The 26,523-nt window shown below is 38.8% G+C and overlaps 2 protein-coding genes across 9 annotated transcripts in view; one reads left to right on the top strand and one right to left on the bottom strand.

The window, feature by feature from the left end:
- Positions 1-3,068, bottom strand: part of TRMT1L (tRNA methyltransferase 1 like) — a 36,515-nt gene extending 33,447 nt beyond the window's left edge. The window contains exon 1 of one of the 2 annotated variants that reach the window (XM_041755214.1): positions 2,538-3,068. Coding sequence is in view for 1 of the 2 variants with exons in the window: in XM_041755225.1 (XP_041611159.1) it covers positions 1,665-1,905 (241 nt within the window). In the remaining variant the exon portion in view is untranslated. Of the gene's footprint in view, positions 1-1,664; positions 2,227-2,537 lie in introns of those variants that run through there. The other variant, XM_041755225.1, reaches the window with a different exon arrangement.
- SWT1 (SWT1 RNA endoribonuclease homolog) overlaps positions 2,381-26,523 on the top strand; it is a 98,512-nt gene continuing 74,369 nt past the window's right edge. For 3 of the 7 annotated variants that reach the window (XM_041755177.1, XM_041755155.1, XM_041755201.1), the window contains exons 1-9: positions 2,381-2,489; positions 5,866-5,955; positions 7,829-7,906; positions 10,696-10,754; positions 14,294-15,014; positions 19,799-19,858; positions 21,222-21,351; positions 22,514-22,615; positions 23,419-23,607. In XM_041755177.1, the coding sequence (XP_041611111.1) occupies positions 5,875-5,955; positions 7,829-7,906; positions 10,696-10,754; positions 14,294-15,014; positions 19,799-19,858; positions 21,222-21,351; positions 22,514-22,615; positions 23,419-23,607 (1,420 nt within the window). In that variant the 5' untranslated portion in view covers positions 2,381-2,489; positions 5,866-5,874. Of the gene's footprint in view, positions 2,490-3,261; positions 3,281-4,007; positions 4,190-5,865; positions 5,956-7,828; positions 7,907-10,695; positions 10,755-14,293; positions 15,015-19,798; positions 19,859-21,221; positions 21,352-22,513; positions 22,616-23,418; positions 23,608-26,523 lie in introns of those variants that run through there. The other 4 variants (XM_041755158.1, XM_041755166.1, XM_041755194.1 and 1 more) reach the window with 4 other exon arrangements.

The raw sequence follows: 26,523 nt of genomic DNA, 5'->3' as shown, positions 1-26,523 counted from the left end.
CTTTTTCCTCATTTTTCAGTTCTGTTTCAGATATGACATCTTCACCTTGCCTAGTAAAGACTGATTTCAAAGGACTAACTAGACCATATATAACTTTTAAAATGTGATTAACATATATTTCTAATGTATTTCAGATTTCTCAATCATTACACATTTGTCCCAGGAATGCATTTTTCTGGTTTCTCAAACATCATACATCCTTCGAATCACATACTTCTAAATCTTCCCAAATTATGTTTAACATTCTTTCTGGTGGGGGAGGTGGAGAAAGCATGCATTCCCTAAAGCTGGTGGACCAATTCTGATTCATATAAACAAACCCGATCTAGAGGTGAGGAAGGGAGGCGTGTGCCACTCCTCCTCACTGTAGTTTTGCAGGTACAAGCTCCGATCTGAGGGTCCCACCTTAGGCACGCTGTCTTTGCCTTTTCTGTGATCAGCTCTACTTTTTAACCTACTATAACAATTTTTATGTGGCTTTAAAAATCGCAAAATAACTCTAGTCGATTACAACCACCCAGTGTTGTATAGATATTAACCTCGCAACTGTCCTGGAAGTAGGAAAGAAAATGAATTAATGTATTTCGTTATAATTCAGAAAGAGCCTAAGGGACAACTCACGGACCACAAAACAATTAAAAAAAAAAAAAACTTGCTTAGACTTTACATTTAAAAGTGTTCGGAAGATTCTTACGTGTTACTCTTTATGCTCCTAATAAAACACCACTTAGAAAACATGCAAGCGCACACGTTAGCACAATAACACGGGCTATTAATTTTTGACAGTTCACTTCTGATGGAACGGACTACAAAACCCAGTTGGTATTTCTGACTGAGGGAAGGCATCCACAATGTAATCGACCCTTTCTTAAACTACCTTATCAGCCTCAAATTCTTTTTGAGAAAGCAAGCTGCTAAAGAAAATCAAATGCTTCGAAACCCATGTACTGGTGCCTACGGGGCCCAGAAGCCAGTTGATGGATAGCAATGGCTCCTCAATCTTGGCAGCTGGGCTCTACTACAGTAAGCGGGGTGCCTCGGTCACCATGTCACATTCCGAAGGACTTAGCGAACGGTGGCAGACGGGCCTGGGAGGGAAACTACCAAATTATTATTCCCCCCCCCGCCCCGCAGTTATAAAGATATAACATTTACTTGTATATTAAATTATCGTTTATTCCTCCCACAAACCATTAGCAGTGAAATTATATGCTAAGTTCGTGAGCAGTGAACCTTGTCTTACGGACTTTGAAATGTAACATACACATAATGAGAACCTCTACTTAAATTTACAGTCATGCACACACCAAATTAGGTGTTGACTGTTTTCGTAGAAAAAGACCCCCCCCCACCCCCCACCCCCCCCCCCGTTTAACGAAGAAGCCCTCGACCTCATCATTTCCATTTATCTGCAGCGCTCCTGGCCCTCCCCAGATCCGTCACCATGAGGTCCCCGAGGGGCGTGGAGATGCCCTCACCCACTCTGCACCCGCTTGACCCACGACACGGGTCCCCCCTTCCTCCCCCGCCCCCCATCCCTAAACCTGCCTCCCCCCCGCCCCCCATAAAAGCCATCCCAGGGAAGAAGGGCCTCCCCTACTCGCCGGCAAGGCGCACTTTCTCGCTTCTGTGGCGGCAGAAAGATCTAGGCCTCCTGCACTTACTGCTTTCCGCCTCGTCAGGGGCAGAGGCTAGGGACGGGGACAGGGCCGGAGCCTGGGCCAGGGCGGGGGCTGGGGCTGCAGCCGAGGCCGGAGTCGGAGCCGAGGCCGGGGCCGAATCCGGGGCCGGAGCTGGGACCCGAGCCGAGTCCGGGGCCGGGGTCGGGGTCGGGACCTGGACCTGGGCCACCTCCACCTCCTCCTTCTCCGGGGGCAGCAGCTCCTCCTCCGCCATGTTCTCCATAGTTACCGCCTCCGTGCCAGGCCCGCCCGGGGACCTGCAGGGGCACACGGCGGGGTGAGAGAACTGGCGTGAGCGCCCACAGGGCTGGATCCCAGGAGTGGGAAAGCAAGTGGGAAGGGCTGGATGCGTGCAACAGACAAAAGATGAAGGACCAGTGACCAAATCCTGTCAGCAGAAAAATAAAAAGCCAGAGGCAGCGATTCGCGGTCCGGTCCGCTTCCCTCTCCCCGAGGCGTTACGACGCCACCACAGCCTGCGCAGAAACGTATCGGGGACCGCGTCCAATGAGGTAAGAGAGTTCTGCTTCCACGGTGCGTCCCCGTTCCAGCCGTCAACCAAGGAAGCGAATCGAGACTACAATACCCAGGGTGCAGCGCGCCACCTGGGGGTGGGGTGGGGCGGAGCCGGCGTTCCAAGCCCTCAGGAGGAAGTAAACGCAAAGCTAAACAAACGCTCGGAGCGTTCGAATAGTAGCCAGGGTCCGAGAGCCGGACTACATTTCCCAGCGGGCATCGGGTCGGGGCGGGGCGGGGGACCCTTTTCCTTGGCCTGGGCCTCGGGAGCCGCCGCCGCTGCGGGCGCAGGTAAGGTAACTGGGGCGCTAGTTGACGTTTTGCCGAGCGGGTTCCCACCTGTCTGCCCCCGGGAGCGGAGCGGGGGGCGGCCAGCCGGTCGGAGGACTCCGGAGGCCCCTGGAGCCGGGGCGGGGCGGCTCTGTAGGCGGATCCGGGGTTGAGCCGGCTCCGTGAAGGGTGTGGTTCTGGCCGCTCTGCCTCTGGGCTGCGCCCGCTTGGTGTGTGCGGAGCCCGTGGGCCGCGGCGGCGTGCGAGCAGCTGACGGGCTTCCTAGCGAGGCCGGCTGATTCGGAATTGGGGTCTGCGCTTCCTTTCGCACCGTCACCCCAACGCTTCTCCTCCTGTCTCTATTTTGCTCTAGCCTACGTGTTCCTGTTCTCGTCAGCGCCGTCCTGTGGTTGCAGGGGTCCTGTCCTGTAGGTGGGGAAGCGCGTGTGCGCGCGCACCTCACGCTTGGCCTTGGACTTGGACACCCGGGCGCGTTGAGCCTTGCGGCACCTGTCCGATGCGATTCAGGTGCCCCACGGCATCCCCTTCCCACTCCCCTCCGGGGTCTCTTCCCTCTGCTCTCCACCTGCTTGAGGTTGAGCCTCGCGCAGCCAAGCCCGCCGGCGCCGGCAGAGGACAACTTTGAGTTTTCTGGGACTGGTCCGAATGTTCCAGGCATCAGGAAAGGGAGGGAAGCCCCTGCAGGTCCGAGGAGGCTCACACCTCCGGTTGGGCTTTCCTGGCTAGGAAAGCTGGTACTTAACGCCTGCCCCTCTCATCGGTCTGTTTCCTGTTTCCTACTTGTTTCCCAGGTTTGTTTTTTAAGATTTTATTTACTTATTCAGGAGAGAGAGAGAGAGAGGCAGAGACACAGGCAGAGGGAGAAGCAGGCTCCACGCAGGGAGCCCGACGTGGGACTCGATCCCGGGGCTCCGGGATCACGCCCTGGGCTGGAGGCAGGTGCTCAACCGCCGAGCCACCCAGGCGTCCCCATTATTTGGCACTTTGAAAGTGTAACAGAATTTAGTTGCTACCTCCCAAACTCCCTCAATCAATCCCTCAGTAATTAGGAAATGTATCTGGAGGCTGTTTTCCTTTCCCCTCTCCCCAAGTGAGTCATAGTTCTAAAGTCCTCATAGCGCCTCCAACCTCTACTAAAAAAAAAAAAAAAAAAAAAATTATTTATTTTGAGAGAGAGCAAGCGCGGGAGCAGCCAGTAGGGGGAGGGAGGGGCCGAAGGAGGAGGAGAGAATCCCAAGCAAACTCCTAGACTAGTGCTGAGCTGGAGGTGGGGCTGAACCCACGTCCAGATTAGGACCCCAGCGGAACCCAAGAGTGTCATGCTCAACCCACCGAGCTCACACCCCAACTTCTAACTAGTTTTCCTGAATGCGTGACTACCTACCTCACTGCTCTTAACAGTTAATCAAAAAAATGGAAAAATAACATGTTATAACTTATAGGAATGAACAGTGGCTAATTCTGTTTGTGCTTCACCCAAGCATCATTGATTTTTTTTTTCTCTCTTATTTCCAAAAGGCTAGATGGTTCATGGAAAGCTTGATTCACTCCATCAGTCTCATTATTTTGACACTAGCTGGAAACCAGAAGATGAAAAGGATTAGATCTTAGAGTGTGAGAATTTTAATAAAAGTTTCTAAGTGTGGTCTCTGCTCTTGAGACATCCTAAAGAAAGGAGTCTTTAAAGTTTGGAGAATTAAGTGAGTGTACTCTTCACCTATTGCTGTTTAAGTTATCTTAAAACTTAGTGGTTTAAAACAACAGTAAACATTACCTCACAGTTTCTGTGCGTCAGGAATTCAGAAGTGGTTTTCTGGGTGTACCTGGTTCTGAGTCTTATGAGGTTGCAGTGCAGATATTCAGCCCGGGATGCTACCACTCAAAGGCTTGATTAGAGCTGCAGGATTAGCTTCAAAGCAGGCCCACTCACATGCATGGCAAGGGGCTTCATTCAGTTCTTCGCTGGTGAGCTTCTCCAATGTCCTTATGATATGGTGGCTGGCTTTCCCTAGAATAAGAGAAAAATAGAAGCCACAGTGACCTAGCCACATACTGCCATATGGCAGTTCCTATTGCTGTCACAGGCCAGCTCTATTTATTGTGAGAAGACTATATGTGAAGAGAATGTGAGTACAGGGCAGCAGAAATCATCAGGAGCCACTCTGGAGGCTGGCCAGCACGGGAAATCTCCCCTTTGAGTTTATATTTTGATTTTCATAAAATCAACATGAATTTCACACCTTTATTAATATAAAACATTTGTCATAGGAAGCATGTATGTGTTTTTCCTTTTATAGACCACTATCTGCAGTGATTTTTTTTCAATTGGCTTTTGGATGAAAGGCTTAAATTTAGTCTTATTTTGTAGTCAAAACAACAACATGAGATGGATCAGTTTAAATTGTAAAAGTTAACATTATAAGTAATCCATTGCCTCTAAACAATTCATTTCATGGAATTTATAATTTTTTATTGTACCTTTCCCCGACATGGAATAGAATCCTTGGAACAAGAAGGGGAAAAGAGGATTATTACTCTAATCTGGAAGCTCAGCTGTGAATTCAGTTGCTGCTGTACGTTACCTTACAAAGCAAAATTTCTGGATAATTTAGAATCTGTTCTAGAAGTTGATACTAAATTCTTTTATTAATTTTTATTATTAGGCTTTCTCTTAGCTGTCCTCATTTTTCTGATTTCTCTTTATATTCATCCAAAAGTTTGATTTAGTGTTATTATTTTATAGAACTTCACTTACTGTGCTTATGATTGACTATGAGTAATTGCAATTGCCTGTTTTCTAGCCTTTCTTATATTCGTAGTTTCTGTATGTGTTACTGTCAGCAATAAACTGTTCTTTGGGCTTTTCTGCTAGACTTCTTTTGTATCTTCCCATCCCAACAGACCTGATGATGTTCCCAGTCTCTGGCCTTTTGATTCCAGCCCAGGATGCTTCTGATACACACTAAGTTGAGAGTGGAGGGTGTGTCAGGAAAATAAAGACTTAGAACTAATTGGTTCTGAAGCGTAGGTTGGGCAAAATACAGCAGTCCTGTAGGCAGTTGAAAATGGTGATCTGAAGCTTGAGAGAGAAGGTCAGCGCTAAAGGCACTGTTCTGAGAGTCATTCCTAAAAAGGTAGTAGATGAAACTGAAAGGAAGAGATCATTATGAGGGAGACTATAAGTGAAATAAAGTGGAACAATGAGAGAATCCTGCTATCTTGGGAATGGTTAGAAAATGGAGATCATTTTGTAAAATTCCATTCTATAAAACTGAAGGAAGACTGATTTCTAATGTATTTTGTTGTGGTGGTGGTAAAAAACAAAAACAAAAACAAAAAAACAAACCAGAAACACCTAATGTGTTTTTTATTTTAGCTTTTCAAAATGTCCAACAAAGAATCTTGCGGAAAAAAAGAGAAATCTCAGAGGAAAGGCACCACTGCATCACCCAACTTTGACATAGAAGTAAGAATTTTGATTTACTAACCCAAAGATACCTTTTTTTGCAGTTTATTTTTGTGTAGTGAAAAAAATACCTCTTTGCTTACTAACTTTCTAATTACTAATTTGGCCTCCCAGGTATAGGGGTAATTGGAAAGGGGATCTGGAGTATGGCCATGCAGTACCATGGTGTCTTAGATTTATATAATCCCCCATTTGGCACTAATAATTGGCACACCATTGGTAATTCTCCTTCTATTCTCTCTTAACCTACTTGAATCAGACTTTTTCAGGTGTTCCTCCAAATGGGCTTTCATCAAGGCCAGCAATAGTTTCCATGTTGCTAAATCCATTGGTCAATTTTCAGACTTAATCTGATAGCCAATTACACCTTCTCCTTGAAACATTTTCTTCACTTAGCTTTTGAGACAACATGTTCTCCTAATTTTCCTCTACACTGGTGACTGCTTCGAAGTGTCCTTTGCTGATTCCTCCTCATGTTCTTAGACTATAACCTTTCAAGTGCCCAGCTTCATTTTCCCAACTAGTAAGTTGCAATTCTATTCTTTCATTTGCTTGAGCCAAAATCCTGGTTGTCGGCCCCTACCTGCATCCATCTATCAGCAAATTTATCAGGTTTCTCTTAATACCAAGTCTATGTTCTCTGCTATCACCATGATCCAGATAATCAGCTTTCTTCCCCAGATTATTCCAATGGTTTCCAAATTTCTCTCTCAGCTTCCACCTTTGCCTCCCATTTTTCTCTTCTCAACAAGCGCCCAGAATGATCCTATTAAAATGTAAGTCAGATCATGTCACTCCTCTGCTCAGTGCTTTCTGGTGGTTTCCTACTTCAGCCAGAATAACAGCTGAAGTCCTAGCTATGGCTAACAAAACAACCTACCCTCCCCATCTGGTCTCCCTCTCTTTCTCCAATTGCTTTCTCCATTCTGTGGTTCCTTGCTACTATTCCAATAAGCCCTTGGATGGGAAACTCTTTCCCTAGGTATTCACATGGCTTCTTTTTTAATTTTTATTTATTTTTAAGATTTTATTTATTTATTCATGAGAGACACAGAGAGGCAGAGATGTAGGCAGGGGGAGAAGCAGGCCCCATGCAGGGAGCCCGACGTGGGACTCGATCCCGGGTCTCCAGGATCATGCCCTGGGCCGAAGGCAGGCGCTAAACCGCTGAGCCATCCAGGGATCCCCAACATGGCTTCTTCTTCACTTGTTCGGATCTCCAGTCAAGTGTCAGTTTATCAGTGGGACCTTTTCTGACTACTCTAAAATTGCAGCTGCCTCCACCCCCACCTCCCAGCTCTTCCTGCCCTCTTCCTCAGCTTTGTCTCCATCACATTGCCTGACACACTAAATATTTTACTTGTTTATTTGTAAATAAACAGTTTCATGCCTGAAATTTTAACCTCCCATGGGAGCCAGGGACTTTTGTTTTTTCATTAATCTGTCCCCACTGTCTAGAACGTCTTTGGTACATGGTAGGTATTCAAAATACGTTTGTCCTGGGTCTACTGAATTTTGAAATTCATATAAATAACTAGATATGGCTTTACTTTGTAGAAGACTAAATTCCACCATGGCAATGCCACCACCCCTCAGGGTGAGCTGAGCCTTCAGCTAGCCTTCTGCTGTAGCACCTGTTTCCCATCTCATCTCTAATATAAGAGCACCCAGATCTTTTGATTTCTACCTGAGTTTTCCTTCTAGTTAAGTTTCTCTCCCTCTTACCAAAGTTTGTATGTCTTTAAACATTTTCCCCCCCAAAGTTTATTATTGATGTTGAAAGAGTGTTAGTTTATAATCACAATGATTAAATAATACTGTCTTATACTGTGCTTTATTTTGTGCTTTCCTTTTTTCCAAATGGCATTCTTAGGATAAGAAAGAGAAAAAAACTTCAAGTTCTAGTTCAGTTTGCTGTGTAAGGTCTGTTTCTTCAGAGAAGAGAAAACTGGTGAGTGTTTATATACTGTAACTAACACTAGACATTATATTAAAGTTTTAACGTTTAATTAGAATATTTATGATATAAATTTCCGACTACTTTTCTACTCATTTTTTCTTTTATACTTCATGATAGCCAATAGAAAGAAAACCAGTGTTTGTTTTTTTCCTTCCTTCTTACCAAAAAAGCATTTATCAAATTACTTCTTTTATGCTGATAGACTCTATCATGTGAGGTTAGACAACATGGATATAAATTGAGAGGTTTTTAAAAAAAATTCAATTAGCCAACATATAGTACATTAGTTTCAGATGTAGAGTTCAGCAATTCATTAGTTGCATCACCAACACCCAGTGCTCATCACATCACTTGCCTTTCTTAATGCCTATCACCTCGCCTGCCTCCCCTCCAGCAAGCCTCGGTTTGTTTCCTGTAGTTAAGAGTTTCTCATGGTTTATCTCTGATTTCTTTCCATTTAGTTTTCCCTCCCTTCCTTTATGATCCTCTCTGCTGTTTGTTATAACTCACAGATGATTGAACCATATGATAATTGTTTTTCTCTGTTTGACTTATTTTTCCTAGCCTAACACCCTCCATTTCCATCTATGTTGATATAAAGGGTAAAATTTTCTGACAGCTGAGTAATATTCCAGTGTGTGTGTGTGTGTGTGTGTGTGCGCGTGCACGCGCGCATGCCTGTGTGTAAGTATACACCACATCTCCTTTATCCCTTCATCTGTCATTGGACATCTGGGCCCCCTCCACTGTTTGGCTATTGTGGACATTGCTGCTATAAACATTGGGGTGCAAGTGTCCCTTCGGATCACTACATTTGTATCTTTGGGGTAGATACCTAATAGTACAATTGTTGGGCTGTAGGGTAGTTCTGTTTTTAACTTCTTGAGGAACCTCCATACTTGAGAAACCTCCATACTGTTTTCCAGGTACCAGCTTGCATTCCCACCAATAGTACAAGAGGGTTCCCCTTTCTTTGCATCCTCACCAATGTTTGTTGTTTCCTGACCTGTTAATTTTAGCCATTCTGACTGGTATGAAGTGGTATCTTATTGTGGTTTTGATTTGTTATTTCCCTGATGCCAAGTGATGTTGAGCATTTTTTCATGTGTCTGTTGGCCATTTGTATGTCTTTTTTTGAGAAATGTCTGTTCATGTCTTCTGCTCATTTCTTGACTGGATTGTTTTTTGGGTGTTGAGTTTGATAAGTTCTTTATAGAGCTTGGATACTAGCCCTTTATCTGATATTTCATTTGCAAATATTAAGAGAGTTTTTAAGTCTTTTCCCATATATGGTTATATTTGGTTTTACAATATCCTTTGGAGGTAGTCAAGGCAGATATGTAGTGTTTGTGTTTTCACATTTAAAAATTGAGATCCAGGAGGTTGTGACTTGTCCAAGGACACAAAATAATTTATAGTAACAGAGCCAAGTCCACAGTCATGCAACTAATTAAAAACACATTAAGCTAGTGCTTGGGTGGTTAGTGAGGACTCAAGACATCCAAGTTGAAGTTAGGTGTATGTTAGGATACCTGCAGGGTTGTTATGTGTAATAAGAGAAAGTAGTTGTGAAAGTTGTGTGAATGCAGAATTTTTTTTTTTTAAGATTTTTATTTATTTATTCATGAGAGACACACACACACACACAGAGACAGACACAGGCAGAGGGAGAAGCAGGCTCCATGCAGGAAGCCCGATGTGGGACTCGATCCCGGGACTCCAGGATCATGCCCTGAGCCAAAGGCAGACGCTCAACTGCTGAACCACTCAGCCGTCCCCAGAATTGTTTTTAAGGATTTGTTTATTTTGGTATCATGACACTACTGTTTCAATTTATTGTTTCTATATTAACCTTAAAAGATTTCAATATATTTCTCCTTGTTAAAAATCTTTCCTCACTTTTTAGTCTGTCATTCAGGACCATCTTAAATTTGGTCACACCTTAGCTAGCCAGTTTGCTTTTGTCTTCCCAAAAATAGCCTCTCTGCTTCTTACTAGGCTGTTTTATTTTCTCTCTGCTGAATTTACACCAATCATCTCCAGCTTCTTAGAATGCCTAAGCTTTCTCAGCTGAGAAAACCTTTTTCTTTTACTCATTAATCTTTATTCAATCTGTTTTCAATCTTTAGCATATATTTTTTCCACTTAAGCTTTGGTGATTGATGTTTTCAACTCTTACAATTTATTTTTTTTTGGATTTTTTTAATTGGAGTTCAATTTGCCAACATAGAGTATAACACCCAGTGCTCATCCTGTCAAGTGCTCTCCTCCGTGCCCATCACCCAGTCACCCCATCCCCCTGCCCACCTCCCCTCTTTTAAACTTATTGTATATTCTTCTGCTTTGACACTTAGGTATGTCCTTCCATAGATTATTCATACATATCCCTCTACTTCTCTCTATTCTTTAAAGTCTTTAGGACAGGGACTATATCCTATTTCTCTCTTAATTTCTCTTATGCCTTCTCTTATCCCCAGAGCGCATAGAAAGAGTGGAGAGTAGAGATAGTAGAGCTTGTTTCAATCCTGGCTCTGCTGCTGACTTGCTCTATAATGTTGACGAAGATACTTTGCTCTGTTTGAGCCTTGAGTACTTTATCTGTAAAATGGGGATGATAATACCTGTCTCATAGGATTATTGGAAGGATTAAATAAATTATTATGTCAGCCTGTTTACTAACACTTAGATATGGAAAAATATATCGTCTCTCAATCTCTTTCTCCTGTAACATAGTGTCAGTCACTATTTATATTTTCTAAATAATACCTTTTTTCTTTCAGAAATCAGATCATACAGACATTCTATACCATGATATAAAAAGAAGACAAGAACTGAAAAGGTAAATTCCCCCCTTTTTTTGATATCTTTGACTTTTGGGGGCTTAGAATTATGAGACCAAATATTTTGATTTGCAAAGTTTTTTATTTATTTTGATTAATGCTAATTTGCATGCCAATATTTCTAGCTATAGCATAGGTTATGATTATTCTTTAAAAAGATTTTTTTTTATTTGAGAGCAAGAGAGCACAAGCAGGGGGAGTGGCAGAAGGGGGAAAGGGAGGAGGAGAAGATGTGGGGCTCAATCCCAGGACCCTGGGATCATGACCTGAGCTGAAGGCGGATGCTTAACCGACTGAGCCACCCAGGTGCCCTGATTATTGAATTTTTAAAATATTAGTGTAGGTTTGATAAAAAGTTGAGCGAAATAAATCTATCATAGTTCTGTTCTATATAAATGAGACTTTCAAGTAAAATGCAGGTTTTTATTTCAGGTGATTTATTTTTGACACATGCTTATAAGATACATAACTTTGTTACATGTAATAATGAAGAAGTGTGGCTGGTTTAGAAATGTTAAAGGTAAATTACCTTTATATATGTCACTTATTGAATTGGTATGGTTTTAGAACTGTTAATTAAATAGGATATGGCTACAGCTAGAGAACTTGGGGAATAATGGTAGGAATAGTGATTATTTTTCTTTAATTTCTATGTTCTTTGGATAAAAATTTCAGAGAGTTTTGTGGTAAAGGCATTTCTTGCCACTAATGTGATAAATAAGTATAAAAGTATAACATATGATAAAAGTTAGTGAAATCAGTTTCTTTGAAAACAGGAGTTTGGGGAAGCCCCACCCCATATTCGGCTCTGTCTCCGTCTCCTCCCCCCCCCCCCCGCTCATGCTCTCTCTTACTGTCTCTGTCTCTCTCTCTCTCAAAGAAATAAAATATTTTAAAAAGATCTTAGAATTTTTAGTGTTTTGGGTTACAGATATAAAACTGCATAATCACAATCTAGCATTTTGCAAGACTAGTTGATAAGTAATTTTAAGATTTAATTTTGTTGGTCTTTTAAACAGTATTGTTGAGTTTTCATTAATTATGACCATACAGCCATGGTGCATAGATGTAAAATATGCAGCATGGGGTTGCTGTGAAGAACAAATGAAAAGGAATGTGAAAATGCCCAGAGAACTACAGGGTCCCATTGAAATTTTTGAGTTATGTTTTATGTGTTGTTCCCCTGATATTTCTTTAATATAGTTGACATCTTAAACATGGTATACTATTAGAAGCCAAAGTCCTATTAGAATTTTAAGTTTTATTTTATCATTATTTACTAACAAATAATAATTGGCAGTCTTTTTGTAGGAAGAGATAGAAAATAAAACCCGATTAAGACTCAGGTACAACTCCTATCAAAGGGCACCTGGGCGGCTAAGTCAGTTAAGCATCTGCCTTCGGCTCAGGTCATGATCCCAGGTTCCTGGAATTAAGTCCAGCAACAGGCTGCCTGCTCAGTGGGGAGTCTGCTTCTCTTTCTCTCCCTTTGCCTCTTTCCTGCTCGTTCTCTCTCTCTCTCAAATAAAAAAAACGCTTATAAAAACTCTGAGGTATTTATAGTTTGCTAGTATATAATTACCTGATAAGGTAATTTCTCCCCCACCAGCCTATAAGTTAATTGGGGTCAGAGCACTATTGGATGTATCCTCCACGCTCTCTCCAGGGTCTATCAGAGTGACAGGCACTTAGAAGGCACTCCAAGATTTATTGATATAAATGAATATTTTGTGTTTCATTGAAATTTTTTCACCTTTATTTCTGACTACAAAGTAATACCTACCTTTATAAAGCAGAAAAATATCACCTTGTGGTATTGATAGTTGTAACATTTTAGCATATTTTTTTCTACAGACTTTTTTACTGTGCTTATTTAAATTGTTGAGACCACATTGTATATAGATTTGTGCCGTGCTTGATTTTTTGCTTCATATTATTTCAATATGTTTTGTTAGATCATTGAAAACTTTCATAAACATTATTTATAATGACCATGATATTCTATCATATTTGGTACAATGACCTATTTTTTAAGTGATTTCCAAAATTTTAGTATTTACCCTGTTACCTTACTTTTTGCTATTATGACTAATTCTGAATTTTAAGAAAAGATTTCAGTCCATTTTTAAATCTTTTTCACCTTGGAATAGATTTCTAAAATGGGAATTACTAGGAAGTCAAGGAATATGAACATTTTTAGAATTCTTAATATATTATCAAATTCCTTTGTGGAAATTTTTTTTTAAAAAAAGATTTTTAAATTTACTTATTCACAAGAGACACAGAGGCAGAGACATAGGCAGAGGGAGAAGCAGACTCCCTGCAGGGGCCTGATATGGGACTTGATCCCAGGATCCTGGGATCATGCCCTGAGCCAAAGGCAGATGCTCAGCCACTAAGCCACCCACTGAGCCTTTTTTCTTTTTCCTTTTTTTTTTTTTTTTTTTTTTTTGAGAGAGAGAGTGCAAGACAGAGATTCAGATGAGGGCAAGGGCCAAGGGAGAGGGGAGAGAGAGAATCTTAAGCAGGCTCCATGCTGAACCTGTTGTGGGGATGGATCTCACCACCCTGAGATCATGACCTGAGCTGAAATCAAGAGTCAGACACTTCACCAACTGAGCCACCCAGGGGCCCTCACTCTGTGTAACTCTTATATCATTTTGTATTTCTCCCATGAGAGGGTCCATTTTTCAACCTCTTGCCAATATTTAATGTTATTTAAAAATCTTTGCTAATCTGAAAGAAGAAATTGGTATGTTATTATAATTAGAATGTCTGCGATTACTTGGGAAGTCAAATTTTATTCCCCAAATATCTCTTAGCCAATCCCTTTTTCTCATTAGTAATTTTCTGTTTGTGTCCTATTTTAGAGTCAGGACATTTTGATTAGGTTTTCATTTACTAAGGCTAATAACCTGTCACATATATAACAAATACCATTTCCCAGTTAAAAAAAATTACTATTTTTAATATGCTAAAGTTTTAAAGTTAAATAGTAATTTCTTTATTTATTTTTAAAATTTTATCTATTTAAGTAATCTCTGCACCTAGCATAGGGCTCAAATTCATGACCCAAAGATCAGGAGTCACATGCTCTTCCAACTAAGCCAGCAATGCTCCCTATAAATAGTCATTTACATTTATTATTTTCCTTTGTGATTTTTCCCACCACATTAAGTTTAGGAAGCTCTCTATTAAGAAATTAGATAGATATTCCATCTTTTTCCCCTATAATTTTTAAAGGATCAATATGAAGTGTAACAATTATGGTAATTATTTTGCACTTATGTTTAATCTATATGAAATTTATGTTACCTGGTTTTATATAAAGCTGTAAATTTGGTTTTTGTTCAAATAGCAGACAAGTTATGCCAGCACCATTTGTAATTCTTTCACTTCTTTGTGTAGCCATTTCTTATTTTTTATGAAGTTTGTGTCAGACCAATTCTGTCATTTCCTAACTGAAATAATACAGTTTAACATTATGTATAATCATGTATAATTGTAATGTAACTTGGGTTTCTGTGCTGCTTTACAGATTGAGTGTAGAAACTGACCCCCCAAGGAGGAGACCAAAAATCAGTTATTCATCCCAAGGACCTGTTAAACTCCAAGAAGCATCATATTCAAGTGTTAATCAGATTATTTCACAGAATCCTTCATCGCATGGAACTAAAAAAGAGCCAAATAAATATGTAGATTTTAAAGATATTAAGTTGACAAGTGTTAGGAGTAAACCTGACCATGGAATTAAGAACTTTAGTATTCCTAAGATGGCCAAAGATACACAACCTAGAACTGAAGTCCAGGCAAGTGAAAAACAATGGCCTCCTGTATTTCCTCAGGGGGAGAAGGTGAAAGAACTCAAGAAAGAAAGGCACAAGAAATTTAGGGACAGTTCTGAAAAATGTGTTTTGGAGAAATGCAAGAGAATCCATTTTCCTCAGGATTATAATTCCAACAAGTTGATTAAGGAATCTAGAAGAAGGAAGATCAGTTTTAAAATCCCAGTAAAATCCCATGATACCCTCCAGAAGCTTGTAGAAGAAAATGTCTTCAGTTTAGAGTCTAACAAGTCAAAGACTAAACAGAAAAAAGAAGCCCTGGAAAGCTCCCAAGTTTCATTGAATTTGACTAGACACGAAAGTGAACATTTATTTTCAGATTCCATGTCTAAGCAGGCTGCACATGAGTGGAAAGGAAAAAGCCATCGTGAGGATCGAGAAAGTGACTCAAGATCCAGGGAAAATCCAATCCAGGTAAGGTGGTGCAAAATGAGAATATAGGTTTTAGCAAAGAATTTTGAGTCAGGTTGGAGTTTTTCTTTTACAACTAATGATCACAAAGAGCTGATTTAATTTAGTCAGGAAGATATGTGTTGATTCCTTTATCTTACTCCTTTAATTCCAACCTCCTTAGGAAGATATCCTGACAAGTGTTAAGGATCCATAATAAAAGGTAATGTACAAAAAGGTAGAAAGTGGAGGTTACAGATAGTTCTTTCCGATTCCGAAAAGCACTGTGACAGTCTGTTAAGCTCTTCTGTAACCCTGGGTACTATAGAATATCCAGGGGTTAATATTCTGAATAACTATTGCTTGAACAATCATTTTTGGAGTGCCACTGTATGCCAGGCACTGCATTCATAATCTCTTTTTTCAGAGACTTCTTCATGTGAGAACACACAATCAACCACCTTAACTCTGATAAGTACTTACCACTTAACATGGAAATACAAAGCCATGAGTAATGTCTTCGGTACACTGTAGAAGGATTACTTGAGAAAGGTTGCCTGGAGGGGGGTAACCTAGGCCAGGTGGGGCAGGATGTTCCAGCCAAAGGGAACTACATATACAGCGATCCAGGTTGGAAAGGTTGGCACATCTATTTTTCTTTTAAGTTATGTAATAAATCAGTGTGTGGCAACTAATTTGAGAACTCTATCTCTATGGCCTTGTTTCTGTGGCAGATTAAATGATTTACCTTTAAGAGAACTTTAGAACCTTTGGAACTTCAGAACTTCCAGTGGACTGAAGTTTGTTTGTTTATTTATTATTCATTCATTCATGAGAGAGAGAGAGAGAGAGAGAGAGAGAGAGAGGCAGAGACACAGGCAGAGGGAGAAACAGGCTCCATGCAGGGGGCCCAACGTGGGACTCGATCTCGGGTCTCTAGGATCACACCCTGGGCTGAAGGTGGTGCTAAACCACTGGGCCATCGGGGCTGCCCTGGACTGAAATTTAGAGACTGCTTTTAAACAGGGCTGGTTGAGGGGCGCCTGGGCAGCTCAGTAGATGAAGCAGCCCGATTCTTGATTTTAGCTCAGTTATGATCTCAGGGTCGTGGGATTGGGACCTGTGTTGGACTCTGCGCTTATGTGGAGTCTGCTTGTCTCTCCCCCTCCGCTTCTCCCCCTTGCTTGTGCTCTCTCTATCCCAAAGACAAATAAATAACATCCTTTAAAAAAAACAAAACAAAACAGGGCTGGTTGAGCCTACCTGCTTTTAGGAATGAAGCCTGTAGATTGCAATGTAAGATACTTAGGAAAAACAGAGGGATTATAACTAGGGAGGTGGACGGGCTGGAGAGAGTACTTTTTGTTCAGTGAACTTGAAGGAGTCCAAAGAAGGAAACAATTGAGTTTGTCCTTTTTATTGCTTTCTTAAAGGAAAGCTCCAGTTTTCTTGTGTTATAACCCGTTTTAGTGTAAAATGTGAGAACGGAATTTGAAGTTGGGAGTATGTTTAGTGAACATCTTTGTGTTATTGCTTGATACCCCCCTGTACTGTGCATCTAAAGATCAATGTGAGAAATCCCCAGCAGTGTACCTTACAGTTTCTTTTAATCTTTAAATAGGATTACCACATAAGTCAAAAGAGGTACATGGCTTGAATATTAAGTTGTAGGGGAAGCGATTTTTGCATGATTACTTTCCAGTTATTGGAATTAAAACTTTATCAGCTATTCCTTTGATAGCAGTCTTATCTGACTTAAAGTCATCTAGACACAGGAGCAAAAAGTAAATATTGTTCTTATCTTGAATATATTCTCTCTCTCTCTCATTTTTTAAAAAATTTTATTTATTCATGAGAGACACAGAGAGAGAGGCAGAGACATAGGCAGAGGGAGAAGCAGGCTCCTCACAGGGAGCCAGATGCGGGACTCCATCCCAAGACCCCAGGATCATGACCTGAGCCAAAGGCAGATGCTCAACCATTGAGCCACCCAGGTGCCCCGAATATATTCTCTTTAGCATATTATTGATAGCTAATCTTCTTTATATTATGTTTGGTGTTTTCCTCACAAAGTCTTCAATAGATAATTATCTTCCTCAAATGATGAGTGCACTTTACAAGGAAAAAATTGTTATTTTTCTGAATTGGGTAATCCTGTTATTTAGCAATCCTGTTATGTTTTCCTAAGAGAAAATGGCTTCTTTTGTTTCTTAAGTTTTATAGTCTTTTGTTTTGACTATAGTCTTTATAGTCTATAGTTTTATAGTCTTTTGATAGAGACCCCTTTGTTTGCACCCTCCCCCTCATTGCAAACTAATGTTCTAAAGATTTATGGTTTATAGGACACTTTTATCAGCAGCATCCCACTTAATCCTTTAAGTCTATGAGGTAGCAATTTAGTGGTTTATCAAACATTAATTAAAGCTACCTGTTTTGTATTAGGTACATTTCTAGGTTGTAGGGATTTAGAGATGAATAAGATGTTCCTTATTTGTTACGGGAAACACGTTAGTAGACAACTGTGGTTGCAATTCAGTGAAATAAATATTAGAGCTCTAAGAATTGGGCTGGTGTTAGAATAAATTTGGGGGCAAGTTAAGTAAAGGCTCACCAAGGTGGAGATTCTTGAGCTTGGTAGTGAAGGGTATGTAAAGCAAAGAATAAGAGTCCTACTGGGACAGAGGGCCAATGTGGTAATGATATACTCATGAGGTTGCTTGACAAGAGCATACATGGGCACTTAAGTTGTTCAGTATGACTAAGGCTGAGATATGTGGAAATTCTATGTATAGGAGAGGAAGCCAGGGTTCAGGCAATGGATTGTTTTGTATCCCATGGGAAAGTGAACATCTTTGTGTTCTTGCTTGATATCCCCCTGTACTGTGCATCTAAAGAACAATGTGAGAAATCCCCAGCAGTGTACCTTACAGTTTCTTTTAATCTTTAAATAGGATTTAAGATTAGAATCTTATAGAATCCTATAGAATATAGGTTTGGAAAGCCACTGAAACATTATCAGGGAAGCAATGTAATCTGCTTAGAATCACTCCAGTAGATAAAACCTTTGTTACTCCCATTATTGGTACTCCCTTTTGCCATCCCCAGGGAAGGCTGTATCCTAATGCATTTATTTAATAAATCAGGGTAGGAGGAGGCAAACAGTTAAGTGCCCACTGAGACTTTATTTTTCAATAGGGAGAGGTCTTTCAGGAACAATTGACATGAACTTTTCCTGGTTTGGAAGAGTGATAGAAAATTACTGGAAGTGGCCTGTGGTCAAGAGAGTGAAGGGTGGTAGTGACTTAAGTAAATGAACAGCAAGACTTCAAACATCAGCAGTTGCAGGAAATTCTGATAATAACCTCTAGCTTGTTTGACATTTCTTAGCCGGAGAGAACTTTAGGGATCTAGTGAGATTTGAAGTCAGATGGAGAAGAGATGGTAAAATCCTGAATCATGGGAATGGTAAAGCTATAATGAACCTATGTGTATGATGTATATGGTATTATATCATGTGAATACTGTTGTTGGGAAGTTAGGATGGAAGCTGAATTCCCAGTAAAACAACATATGATACACTTGTTTAAAGAGAGTATGTAATTTATACAATATGTACCTGCCTGTAAAATATATGTGAGTTTGGTGTTATATTGGAGAATTGTTAGAAGATGATTTGGTTTAGTTAGTAGTGGCTTTTGCTGAGTTCCCTGTTACCTGTACATGGGGTCAGGTACGTCTCATCTGCTTAGCAAAAGTGCCAGTGAAAAATTGGAATTAATAGATTTTCAACTTCTGCTAACACACAAAATTAAAGCACAAACCTGTGGTGCTCTACCCATGAATATACAACTATGCAGTTCTCAGCTTTTCCCCTTCAGCCATGTCTTAATCTTCAGGTTCGCGCTGTTTTGTCATATCACTTTTTTGTTTTTTGTTTTTTTTTTAAGATTTTATTTATTTATTCATGAGACACACAGAGAGAGGCAGAGACACAGGCAGAGGGAGAAGCAGGCTCCATGCAGGGAGCCTGATGCGGGTCTTGATCCTGGGACTCCAGGATCATGCTCTGGGCCCAAGGCAGGTGCAAACTGCTGAGCCACCCAGAGATCCCCTGTCATATCACTTTTTTGAAATGGGTCAGCTCCTTCTGGGTGAAAATTTCCCACCACTAAAGGCCAGCTTGTTTACTGGACTGTGATTCTTTGTTTCTCAGGGTGGCACATAGTTCTATTCTTAGAATATGGGTATTTTTAGGAATGTATATATGAATGAGTAAACTTTAAAGAATTTCCACCGTATTTCATTGACTTAATGCATGAGGGTTTTCTATTCTAGGGGCGGTTCCCATCTAGGGGCAATTTGCCCCGTAGGGGGCATTTGGCTCTTGACTTGATGGAGACATTTTTGATTGTCATGATTGTACTCCTGGTATCTGATGGGTAGAAGAAAGGAATAGTGCTAAACAGCATAAAGCACACCATAGCCCCTAAAACAGAATTATCTAATGCCAAATGCCAGTAGTGCCAAGGTTGAAAACCCTACCCTAGGTAAATGCTTCATTCTTTTTTTTTTTTTTTAAATTTTTTTTTTAAATTTTATTTATTAATGATAGTCATACAGAGAGAAAGAGAGAGGCAGAGACACAGGCAGAGGGAGAAGCAGGCTCCATGCGCCGGGAGCCTGATGTGGGATTCGATCCTGGGTCTCCAGGATCGCGCCCTGGGCCAAAGGCAGGCGCCAAACCGCTGCGCCACCCAGGGATCCCTAAATGCTTCATTCTTAACTAAAAAAATTACTTTTCATTTCAGAGTTTTGAAGCTCCATGTTCTTCAGCATCACTTGAAAGTATTCAAGATACAGATCAAGAGGTTACTGATATACTTATTTACTTTGAATATGTTAATGAAATTAAGTCAGTTTCTATATTAATAAAAAATAATGACTAGGAGAACCTTGGTAATACAAAAATAATATTGATATCTTTACTTAAATCAATATGTAAAGTTTTACAAAGTTGTGAAAAATACTTGGAAAAATATTTACATTTAATTGACCATCTTTTGTCTTTGTTTCTAATAAGTTCTAAACTTTTAAATAGCGTGGAGCCTATAGCCTACAAGTTACATGAATTCTGATTTAATGTTATCATGCTTTTGCATGCTTATGCCTAAGCTTACCAAAATTCAATATGATATTAATGTTTGCTCCATTTATCTAGTCAGCAGTAAGATGAACATGTTATTCAGTGAAAATGAGAGTGCATGCATGTGTGTGTGTGTATATGTTGTGGGTTTTTTTTTTTTTTATTTTTTTTATTTTTTTACCTGTTGCTTCATTTCCCAACTAGAATCTCCTGATTGACCCTCATGGAATTATTGCATAGACTTTTATGTTTCTTGGTGCTAAATTAAAATTAGATTCATGAAACACTTTGTAGTTTTCTATTTAAAGAAGACTTAAAAACCATATTGATTATTTTTTTAAAGATTTTGTTTATTTATTCATGAGAGATACAGAGAGAGAGAGAAGCAGAGACAGAAGCAGGCTCCGTGTAGGGAACCTGATGTGGGACTTGATCCCGGGACTCCAGGATCACGCTCTGGGCCAAAGGCAGGCGCTAAACCACTGAGCCACCCAGGGATCCCCCATATTGATTATTTTTTATTTGTGATAGTTGGTTGTATTTTTCTGTCCTGTGGGTCAGTGTTCCTGATAGAAGAAAGATTTCTCATCCCTGTGCCAAAGGTAGATTATATATATAATTCTTTGCAAAACACATCAGAAAACTACTTCCCTGAAGTGAGAAGGGTCTTAAAATCTATATTTCAGTTTTTGATGGTTTATCAACAGTCTTAGAAATCTCAAGAGGCTCATCGTGCAGAGGAAAAGATAGTTGGCTCCCAAAGTACATTGAAGTGAAAACTTCACATTATTTCATTTAATCCTCACAAAAATACTAATGGGAAATAGATATTTAACATTTTTATTTAGTCAATGAACAGAGACCCAAGATAGTTAAATGACAGAAACAGCAAGAGAAAGGCTAGTTTTAAAACCCTGTGTATGTTTATAAATCTGTATTCTTTCACCATGCGGCTTTCATGTTACTGTGATTTTTTTTTCCCACAAACTTCATCTTAAGTTTATTTATTAGAATTAATTGCTTTCTAATCTTATTAATCTGCAAGTAGATAATTCAAACTATTTTACTGTGGGTGTTTTACAATTTAGATGCAGATAGTAGAAGAGCTCCATGCTGCACGTGTGGGAAAAAGTATGGATTTACCTGTGGCTTTCTCTTCTGGAGAGCTAACAAGCATGGAGATTGACTTGGTGGAAGATGCTGTACATTCCTCTGCTGGTATACCCTATGTGTAGATGATGATGTTTATGATCTCCTATGCTTTCTTAGGAATTAATGAGCCAACGTACAATTTTTACAATATTTAGATGAAAAATGTTAAGATGTGCTCGTTTGGAAAAATAAAATATGGTATATGTCTTCTAGCTATAGGAGTCAGGTCTAATATTTGTCTTACACATCTCGCATTATTAGGCAGTTAGAAATATTTTCTCTTTGTCTTTTTGCCAATGGTCAGTAATCAGGATTATCTTTTATTCTGCTATCAACTATCAGAGTTGTTTTTTATTCTTGCTTTTAATCATAACTTTTGACAATTTCAACTATGTAAAGCACTGAAAACAAATAGCGAACAAATTGAGGCTTACTGGGGCGGAGGTAGGCAGGGGGATGGGTTAAATGGGTAATGGGTTAAGAAGGGCCCCTGTAATGATGGCACTGGGTGTTGTATGTAAGTGGTGACTCACTAAATTCTACACTTGAAACTCATATTACCCTGTATGTTAACTAACTGGAATTTAAAAGCTTAAAAAAAAGAAATAATGCAGATTGATTGCTCAAAAGTATTATTATATTCATGGATTTCTTATTTATGTGGTAAAGTTTTGATCATTCTTCCTGCTAGAAGATAATGATAGATGTTATCCAAAGTCTATTAGCATACTATTTTGAATTGTATTTATAAAAATGTAATGCTACATTACAGTCACGTTGCACTTTTCAATTTACTCAGTGCTTTCCTGTGCATTAACTTATCTGATCCTCACAGTGTCCCTGTGAGATAATAGCACTAACGTTATCTGTTTTCTTTCCTTTACACGTATTTATCTTTTCAATTATATTTCACTCACAGTGTATTCAAATTAGCTTGTAAATCCTAAGTGTATAACTACTAGTGATGCAGAACAAGTTTGGCAAACATAGTTACTACTGGAGCAAATTAGTTAATGATTTAAAATCCACTCAAACAATTCATGATGTTTTACTGCTAGATAATTAAACATTGATTACTGTTCTTTTAAGGATTAAACACAGTTTTTTATTGTCAAAGGACTGCCTTCCTTCACGAATACCATCAAAGTTATATGATATCAAAATTTTAGTTATTATACAAGTCTGTTATCAAGTGTCATGAAATCCTAACTTTGCTCTTTTTCTCTAGCAAATACTGCTTCAGATAAAAAGCTTCTCATTGTTATTGACACGAATATTCTGATGAATCACCTCAAATTTGTTAGAGTTTTGAAGACAACAGAAATCCCAGGTATTTATAAAGCATGATTCTGATTACCTTATTTGAGTTGATATTTTATTTAAGATTTTATTTACTTGTTAGAGCATGAGCATGGGGTTGGGGGAGGGGAAAAGCAGACTCCCCGCTGAGCAGGGAGCCTATTGTGAGACTTGATCCCAGGATCATGACCTGAGCTGAAGGCAGATGCTTAACCAACTGAGCCTCCCAGGTATACCCCATCATATTAACAATGATGTGGGGTGTTTTTTTTTTCCCACAAATATATTTCCATTTAGATAGGTTATGGAAAAAAAAGATATGTTATGAAGTATATGTATTAAAACATAAATAATCAACATAAATTAAAAAAGAGCCTTCACAGGTCAACCTAACAGTCCACAGTTACTTTTCTTTGATCTCCAATAGTATTTATTTTTGTAACATTCATTTGATACTTCTATCCGTTCTTTGGTTTTGTTTTAAGGATTTATTTATTTGTTTGAGAGAGAGAGAGTGCGAGAGAGAGCACAGCAGTCAGTCATGGAGGGATAGAGTCCTAAGTAGGCTCTGCACTCATAGTGGGACATGGGGCTTTCAATTCCTGACCCTGAGATTTCATCACCTGAACTGGAACCAAGAGTCAGACACTTAACTGACTGTGCCACCCAGGTGCCCCATAGTTACATCTGTTTTTAATTCCCATTTTTTATGTATTATCCCTTCATTTAGACTGTGAATTCCTTACTTTAAAACTTCTAATGCTCCATAGCAGTTCAGTTTAGCAGCGCAATAAATATTTGTTGACTTCTAAGAAATATTTTTTTATTTTTCAGGCTTTGACAGACTTGTATTAATAATTCCCTGGGTTGTTATACAAGAGTTAGATCGTATGAAGGCAGGAAAATTGCTAAAACATGCCCAGCACAAAGCTATACCTGCAGTTCATTTCATCAATGACAGTCTCAGAAATCAAGATAGAAAGCTATGGGGTCAGTCAATACAACTTGCATCTCAAAAACTTTGTAAGTATTGTTCTCTCAGGGTGTTTCCTGATTAAGGTTTGTTTGGGTGCTGACTCATTTTTGGGGGAAAATGGTGCAAAACTTAAAAAAAATTTATAATCATTGGAATGTGAAATGGCCAGACTTAGTGATCATTGGGGGTATTCTACTAGGCTTGGTTTAGGGGTTCTTGGATTTTTATTTTTTTGCTTCTCCTAGACCTTCTTAGGTTTTGTCTCTATTTCACAAATAGTGACTGTATAGTTCTATATGTATGGTTGTCTATGTTATAGTAACTGGGATTCTTTTTTGTTTGTTTTTGAATACCATTGTTGACTGATGAGGCCAGTACGTGATTGAGGTTTATCTGTCACTGATTAGAATCTGTCACTGTGCAGTTTGTATAATGCATAGGGAGGCATTGTTTTCCTTTGATTTGTCAGAATCTGTAAATAAGGAGCTGTTTGTATAATAAAGGTCTGTAGAGTTTCTCTTGATTTATTTCTTTCAGTCATTTTAAATCACTTTTAGTCTTAGGATCTAAGTATGCTCTTTGTTATTTATATGTAGTATTTTGTGGGGAAAAGAAAAATCTATGTGTAAAGCAACACTGTTGCCTCTGCAGAGTTTATACATAATTTCCAGGATTTATTTCATTCTTTAAAACCTTGTTTCTTCTCAATTCACAGTCATTATTTATGCACATTTATGCTACTTTAAATATCATGGATTTATGTTGTTTACTATATGCATGTACACCATAAGATATGAAAGAATTCATCTTATGATGAATCTAATCATGATATTAACCCTGAGAAGGCTTTTGGCACAATCCTTTAGTCTTAAATCTTTGAAGAAAAGGGCCTCCATCATTCATTCATTCATTTCCTTTACAAATATCTACTAGCTCTTAATGTTTTCCACATATAATCCTTATGCATTTTGAGCAGGAGCTTCATGTGTTATGTTTAAAAGCTTTTAAAGGAAACTAAAACTTTTGAACATTTATATTAAATTGAGCATCTTAGGTGTTTTTTTTTTTTTTTACTTTAAATCATGAAAAATTTCAAATGCAGAGGTAGAAAATGTACGACTCCTTGTGTACCTCTCACTCTTTTTCAGTAATTATCAACATTTTGCCATTCTTGTTTATTTTCTCATTTCCTTTTCTCCTCTTCCTACTCTTGGAACTCCTGCAGTAGTTTGAAGTAAGTCCCAGATATTGTATCATACCGTTTTTACTCATAAGTACTTTGGTATGCATTGCAAACAGACAAGCCTTTTTTTTTTCTTTTTTTTTTTTGAACAACCACACAATTAACAAAACCCCTGCTCTAAACCATCATATCAGTAAAACCTTCTTTTACTCTTAACCTTTTATTTTTTTTGTTTGTTGATGTAAACTATATTTTGTTATATAATAGTATGAATAAAGATGATATTATATAATTGTATGGATAAAGATGATAATAGTATAGATATAGTATGAATAAAGATGATAATAGTATGGATAAAGATAATAGTATGGATAAAGATAATTATTATATATAATAGTATGGATAAACATGCAATAGTATGGATAATAAATAATGGATAACATTTACATGGTCATTATTCTCCAGACTCTTTTCCAGCTGATATCTCATTCAAATCATTTAGTACTTGTGGAAGATACTCTTATTAGTCCTATTTTATAAATGAGGAAATTCAGACAGAGAGAGGTTCAGAACTTTTCCTAAAAAGCATATTTATTTCTTCAATAGAAAAAATTATTTTTTTGCTTTTGTTTTTTTAAAGATTATTCATCTATTTATTTGACAGAGCACAAGCAGTGAGAGTAACAGAGGGAGAGGAGGAAGCAGGCTCCCCACTGAGCAGGGAGCCTGACATGGGGGTCTATCCCAGGACTTTGGGATCATGACCTGAGCCGAAGGCAGACGCTTAACCTGAGCAGAATGAAATAGGTCCCTCTTACTGAGCACCTACCAGAACTGATGCTCAATCTACTGGGCCATTCAGGCACCCCTGAAAATTATTTTAGAGCTCATTGGAGAATAGATATTTTGGCCACATTTGTTATTTAGAGATGTGTTGGTATGTTTCTTATGACTTTTCCATTATGTATGCTTTTTAAAATTTTTATTTAAATTCAATTAATTAACATATAATGTATTATTGGTTTCAGAGGTAGACGTCAGTGTTTATCAGACCTATACCCAGTCCTCATTACATCACATGCCCATCACCCAATTACCCTATCTCTTTACCCTCATCCACTCCAGGTACCCTGTTTGTTTCCTGTGATTAAGAGTCTCTTATGGTTTGTCTCCCTCTCGTAGTAGTGGTTTTGAACTTCTGTGCTGTTTGAATTTCTGAGTGTCTTCCTTGAATCCATGTTTCACTTTAATGTTTGAAGGGTATTATTTGATCTTAGTTTTATTAAATTGTGGAAATTGCTTTTAGTTATAATGTAATAGGTATAATAATAGATTATTTATAATTGTCTATGTCAGTAAGTCCTTTGTGTGTGTTTACCACTGTTTTCTTCACTGTCTTAAAAACATTCTTTATATAAAGTACAATGTATATAATAAGTTTTTCTGTTGATAATGATTTTATGATATCAGAAATATATTTAGTCTTTTTATCATAATAAAGTTATACTTTGTATTCTAATGAAAAACTAATATTCGTATGAGAAAACTCAATTCAGGATTAATGAGTAAAATTAAGGTTCTTGTTTGGAAAAAGCAATACCAAAATGACCTTTTATTACACATTACAAATGTCAAGCACATTTTCAACCAGCTCTTAATTGCTAATTTTGTATGTATTATTTTCCTTTTACAGAATCGAGTATTATTATATTACTTAAGCATTTTTCCATTAAAGGAATAAATGTAGATAATACATGTTAAATTGCCTTCATTGACTATA

This window comes from Vulpes lagopus, chromosome 1 (assembly GCF_018345385.1).
Source record: "Vulpes lagopus strain Blue_001 chromosome 1, ASM1834538v1, whole genome shotgun sequence".
Classification (NCBI taxonomy): Eukaryota; Metazoa; Chordata; class Mammalia; order Carnivora; family Canidae; genus Vulpes; species Vulpes lagopus.
This window is presented reverse-complemented; position numbering and strand designations above follow the sequence as displayed.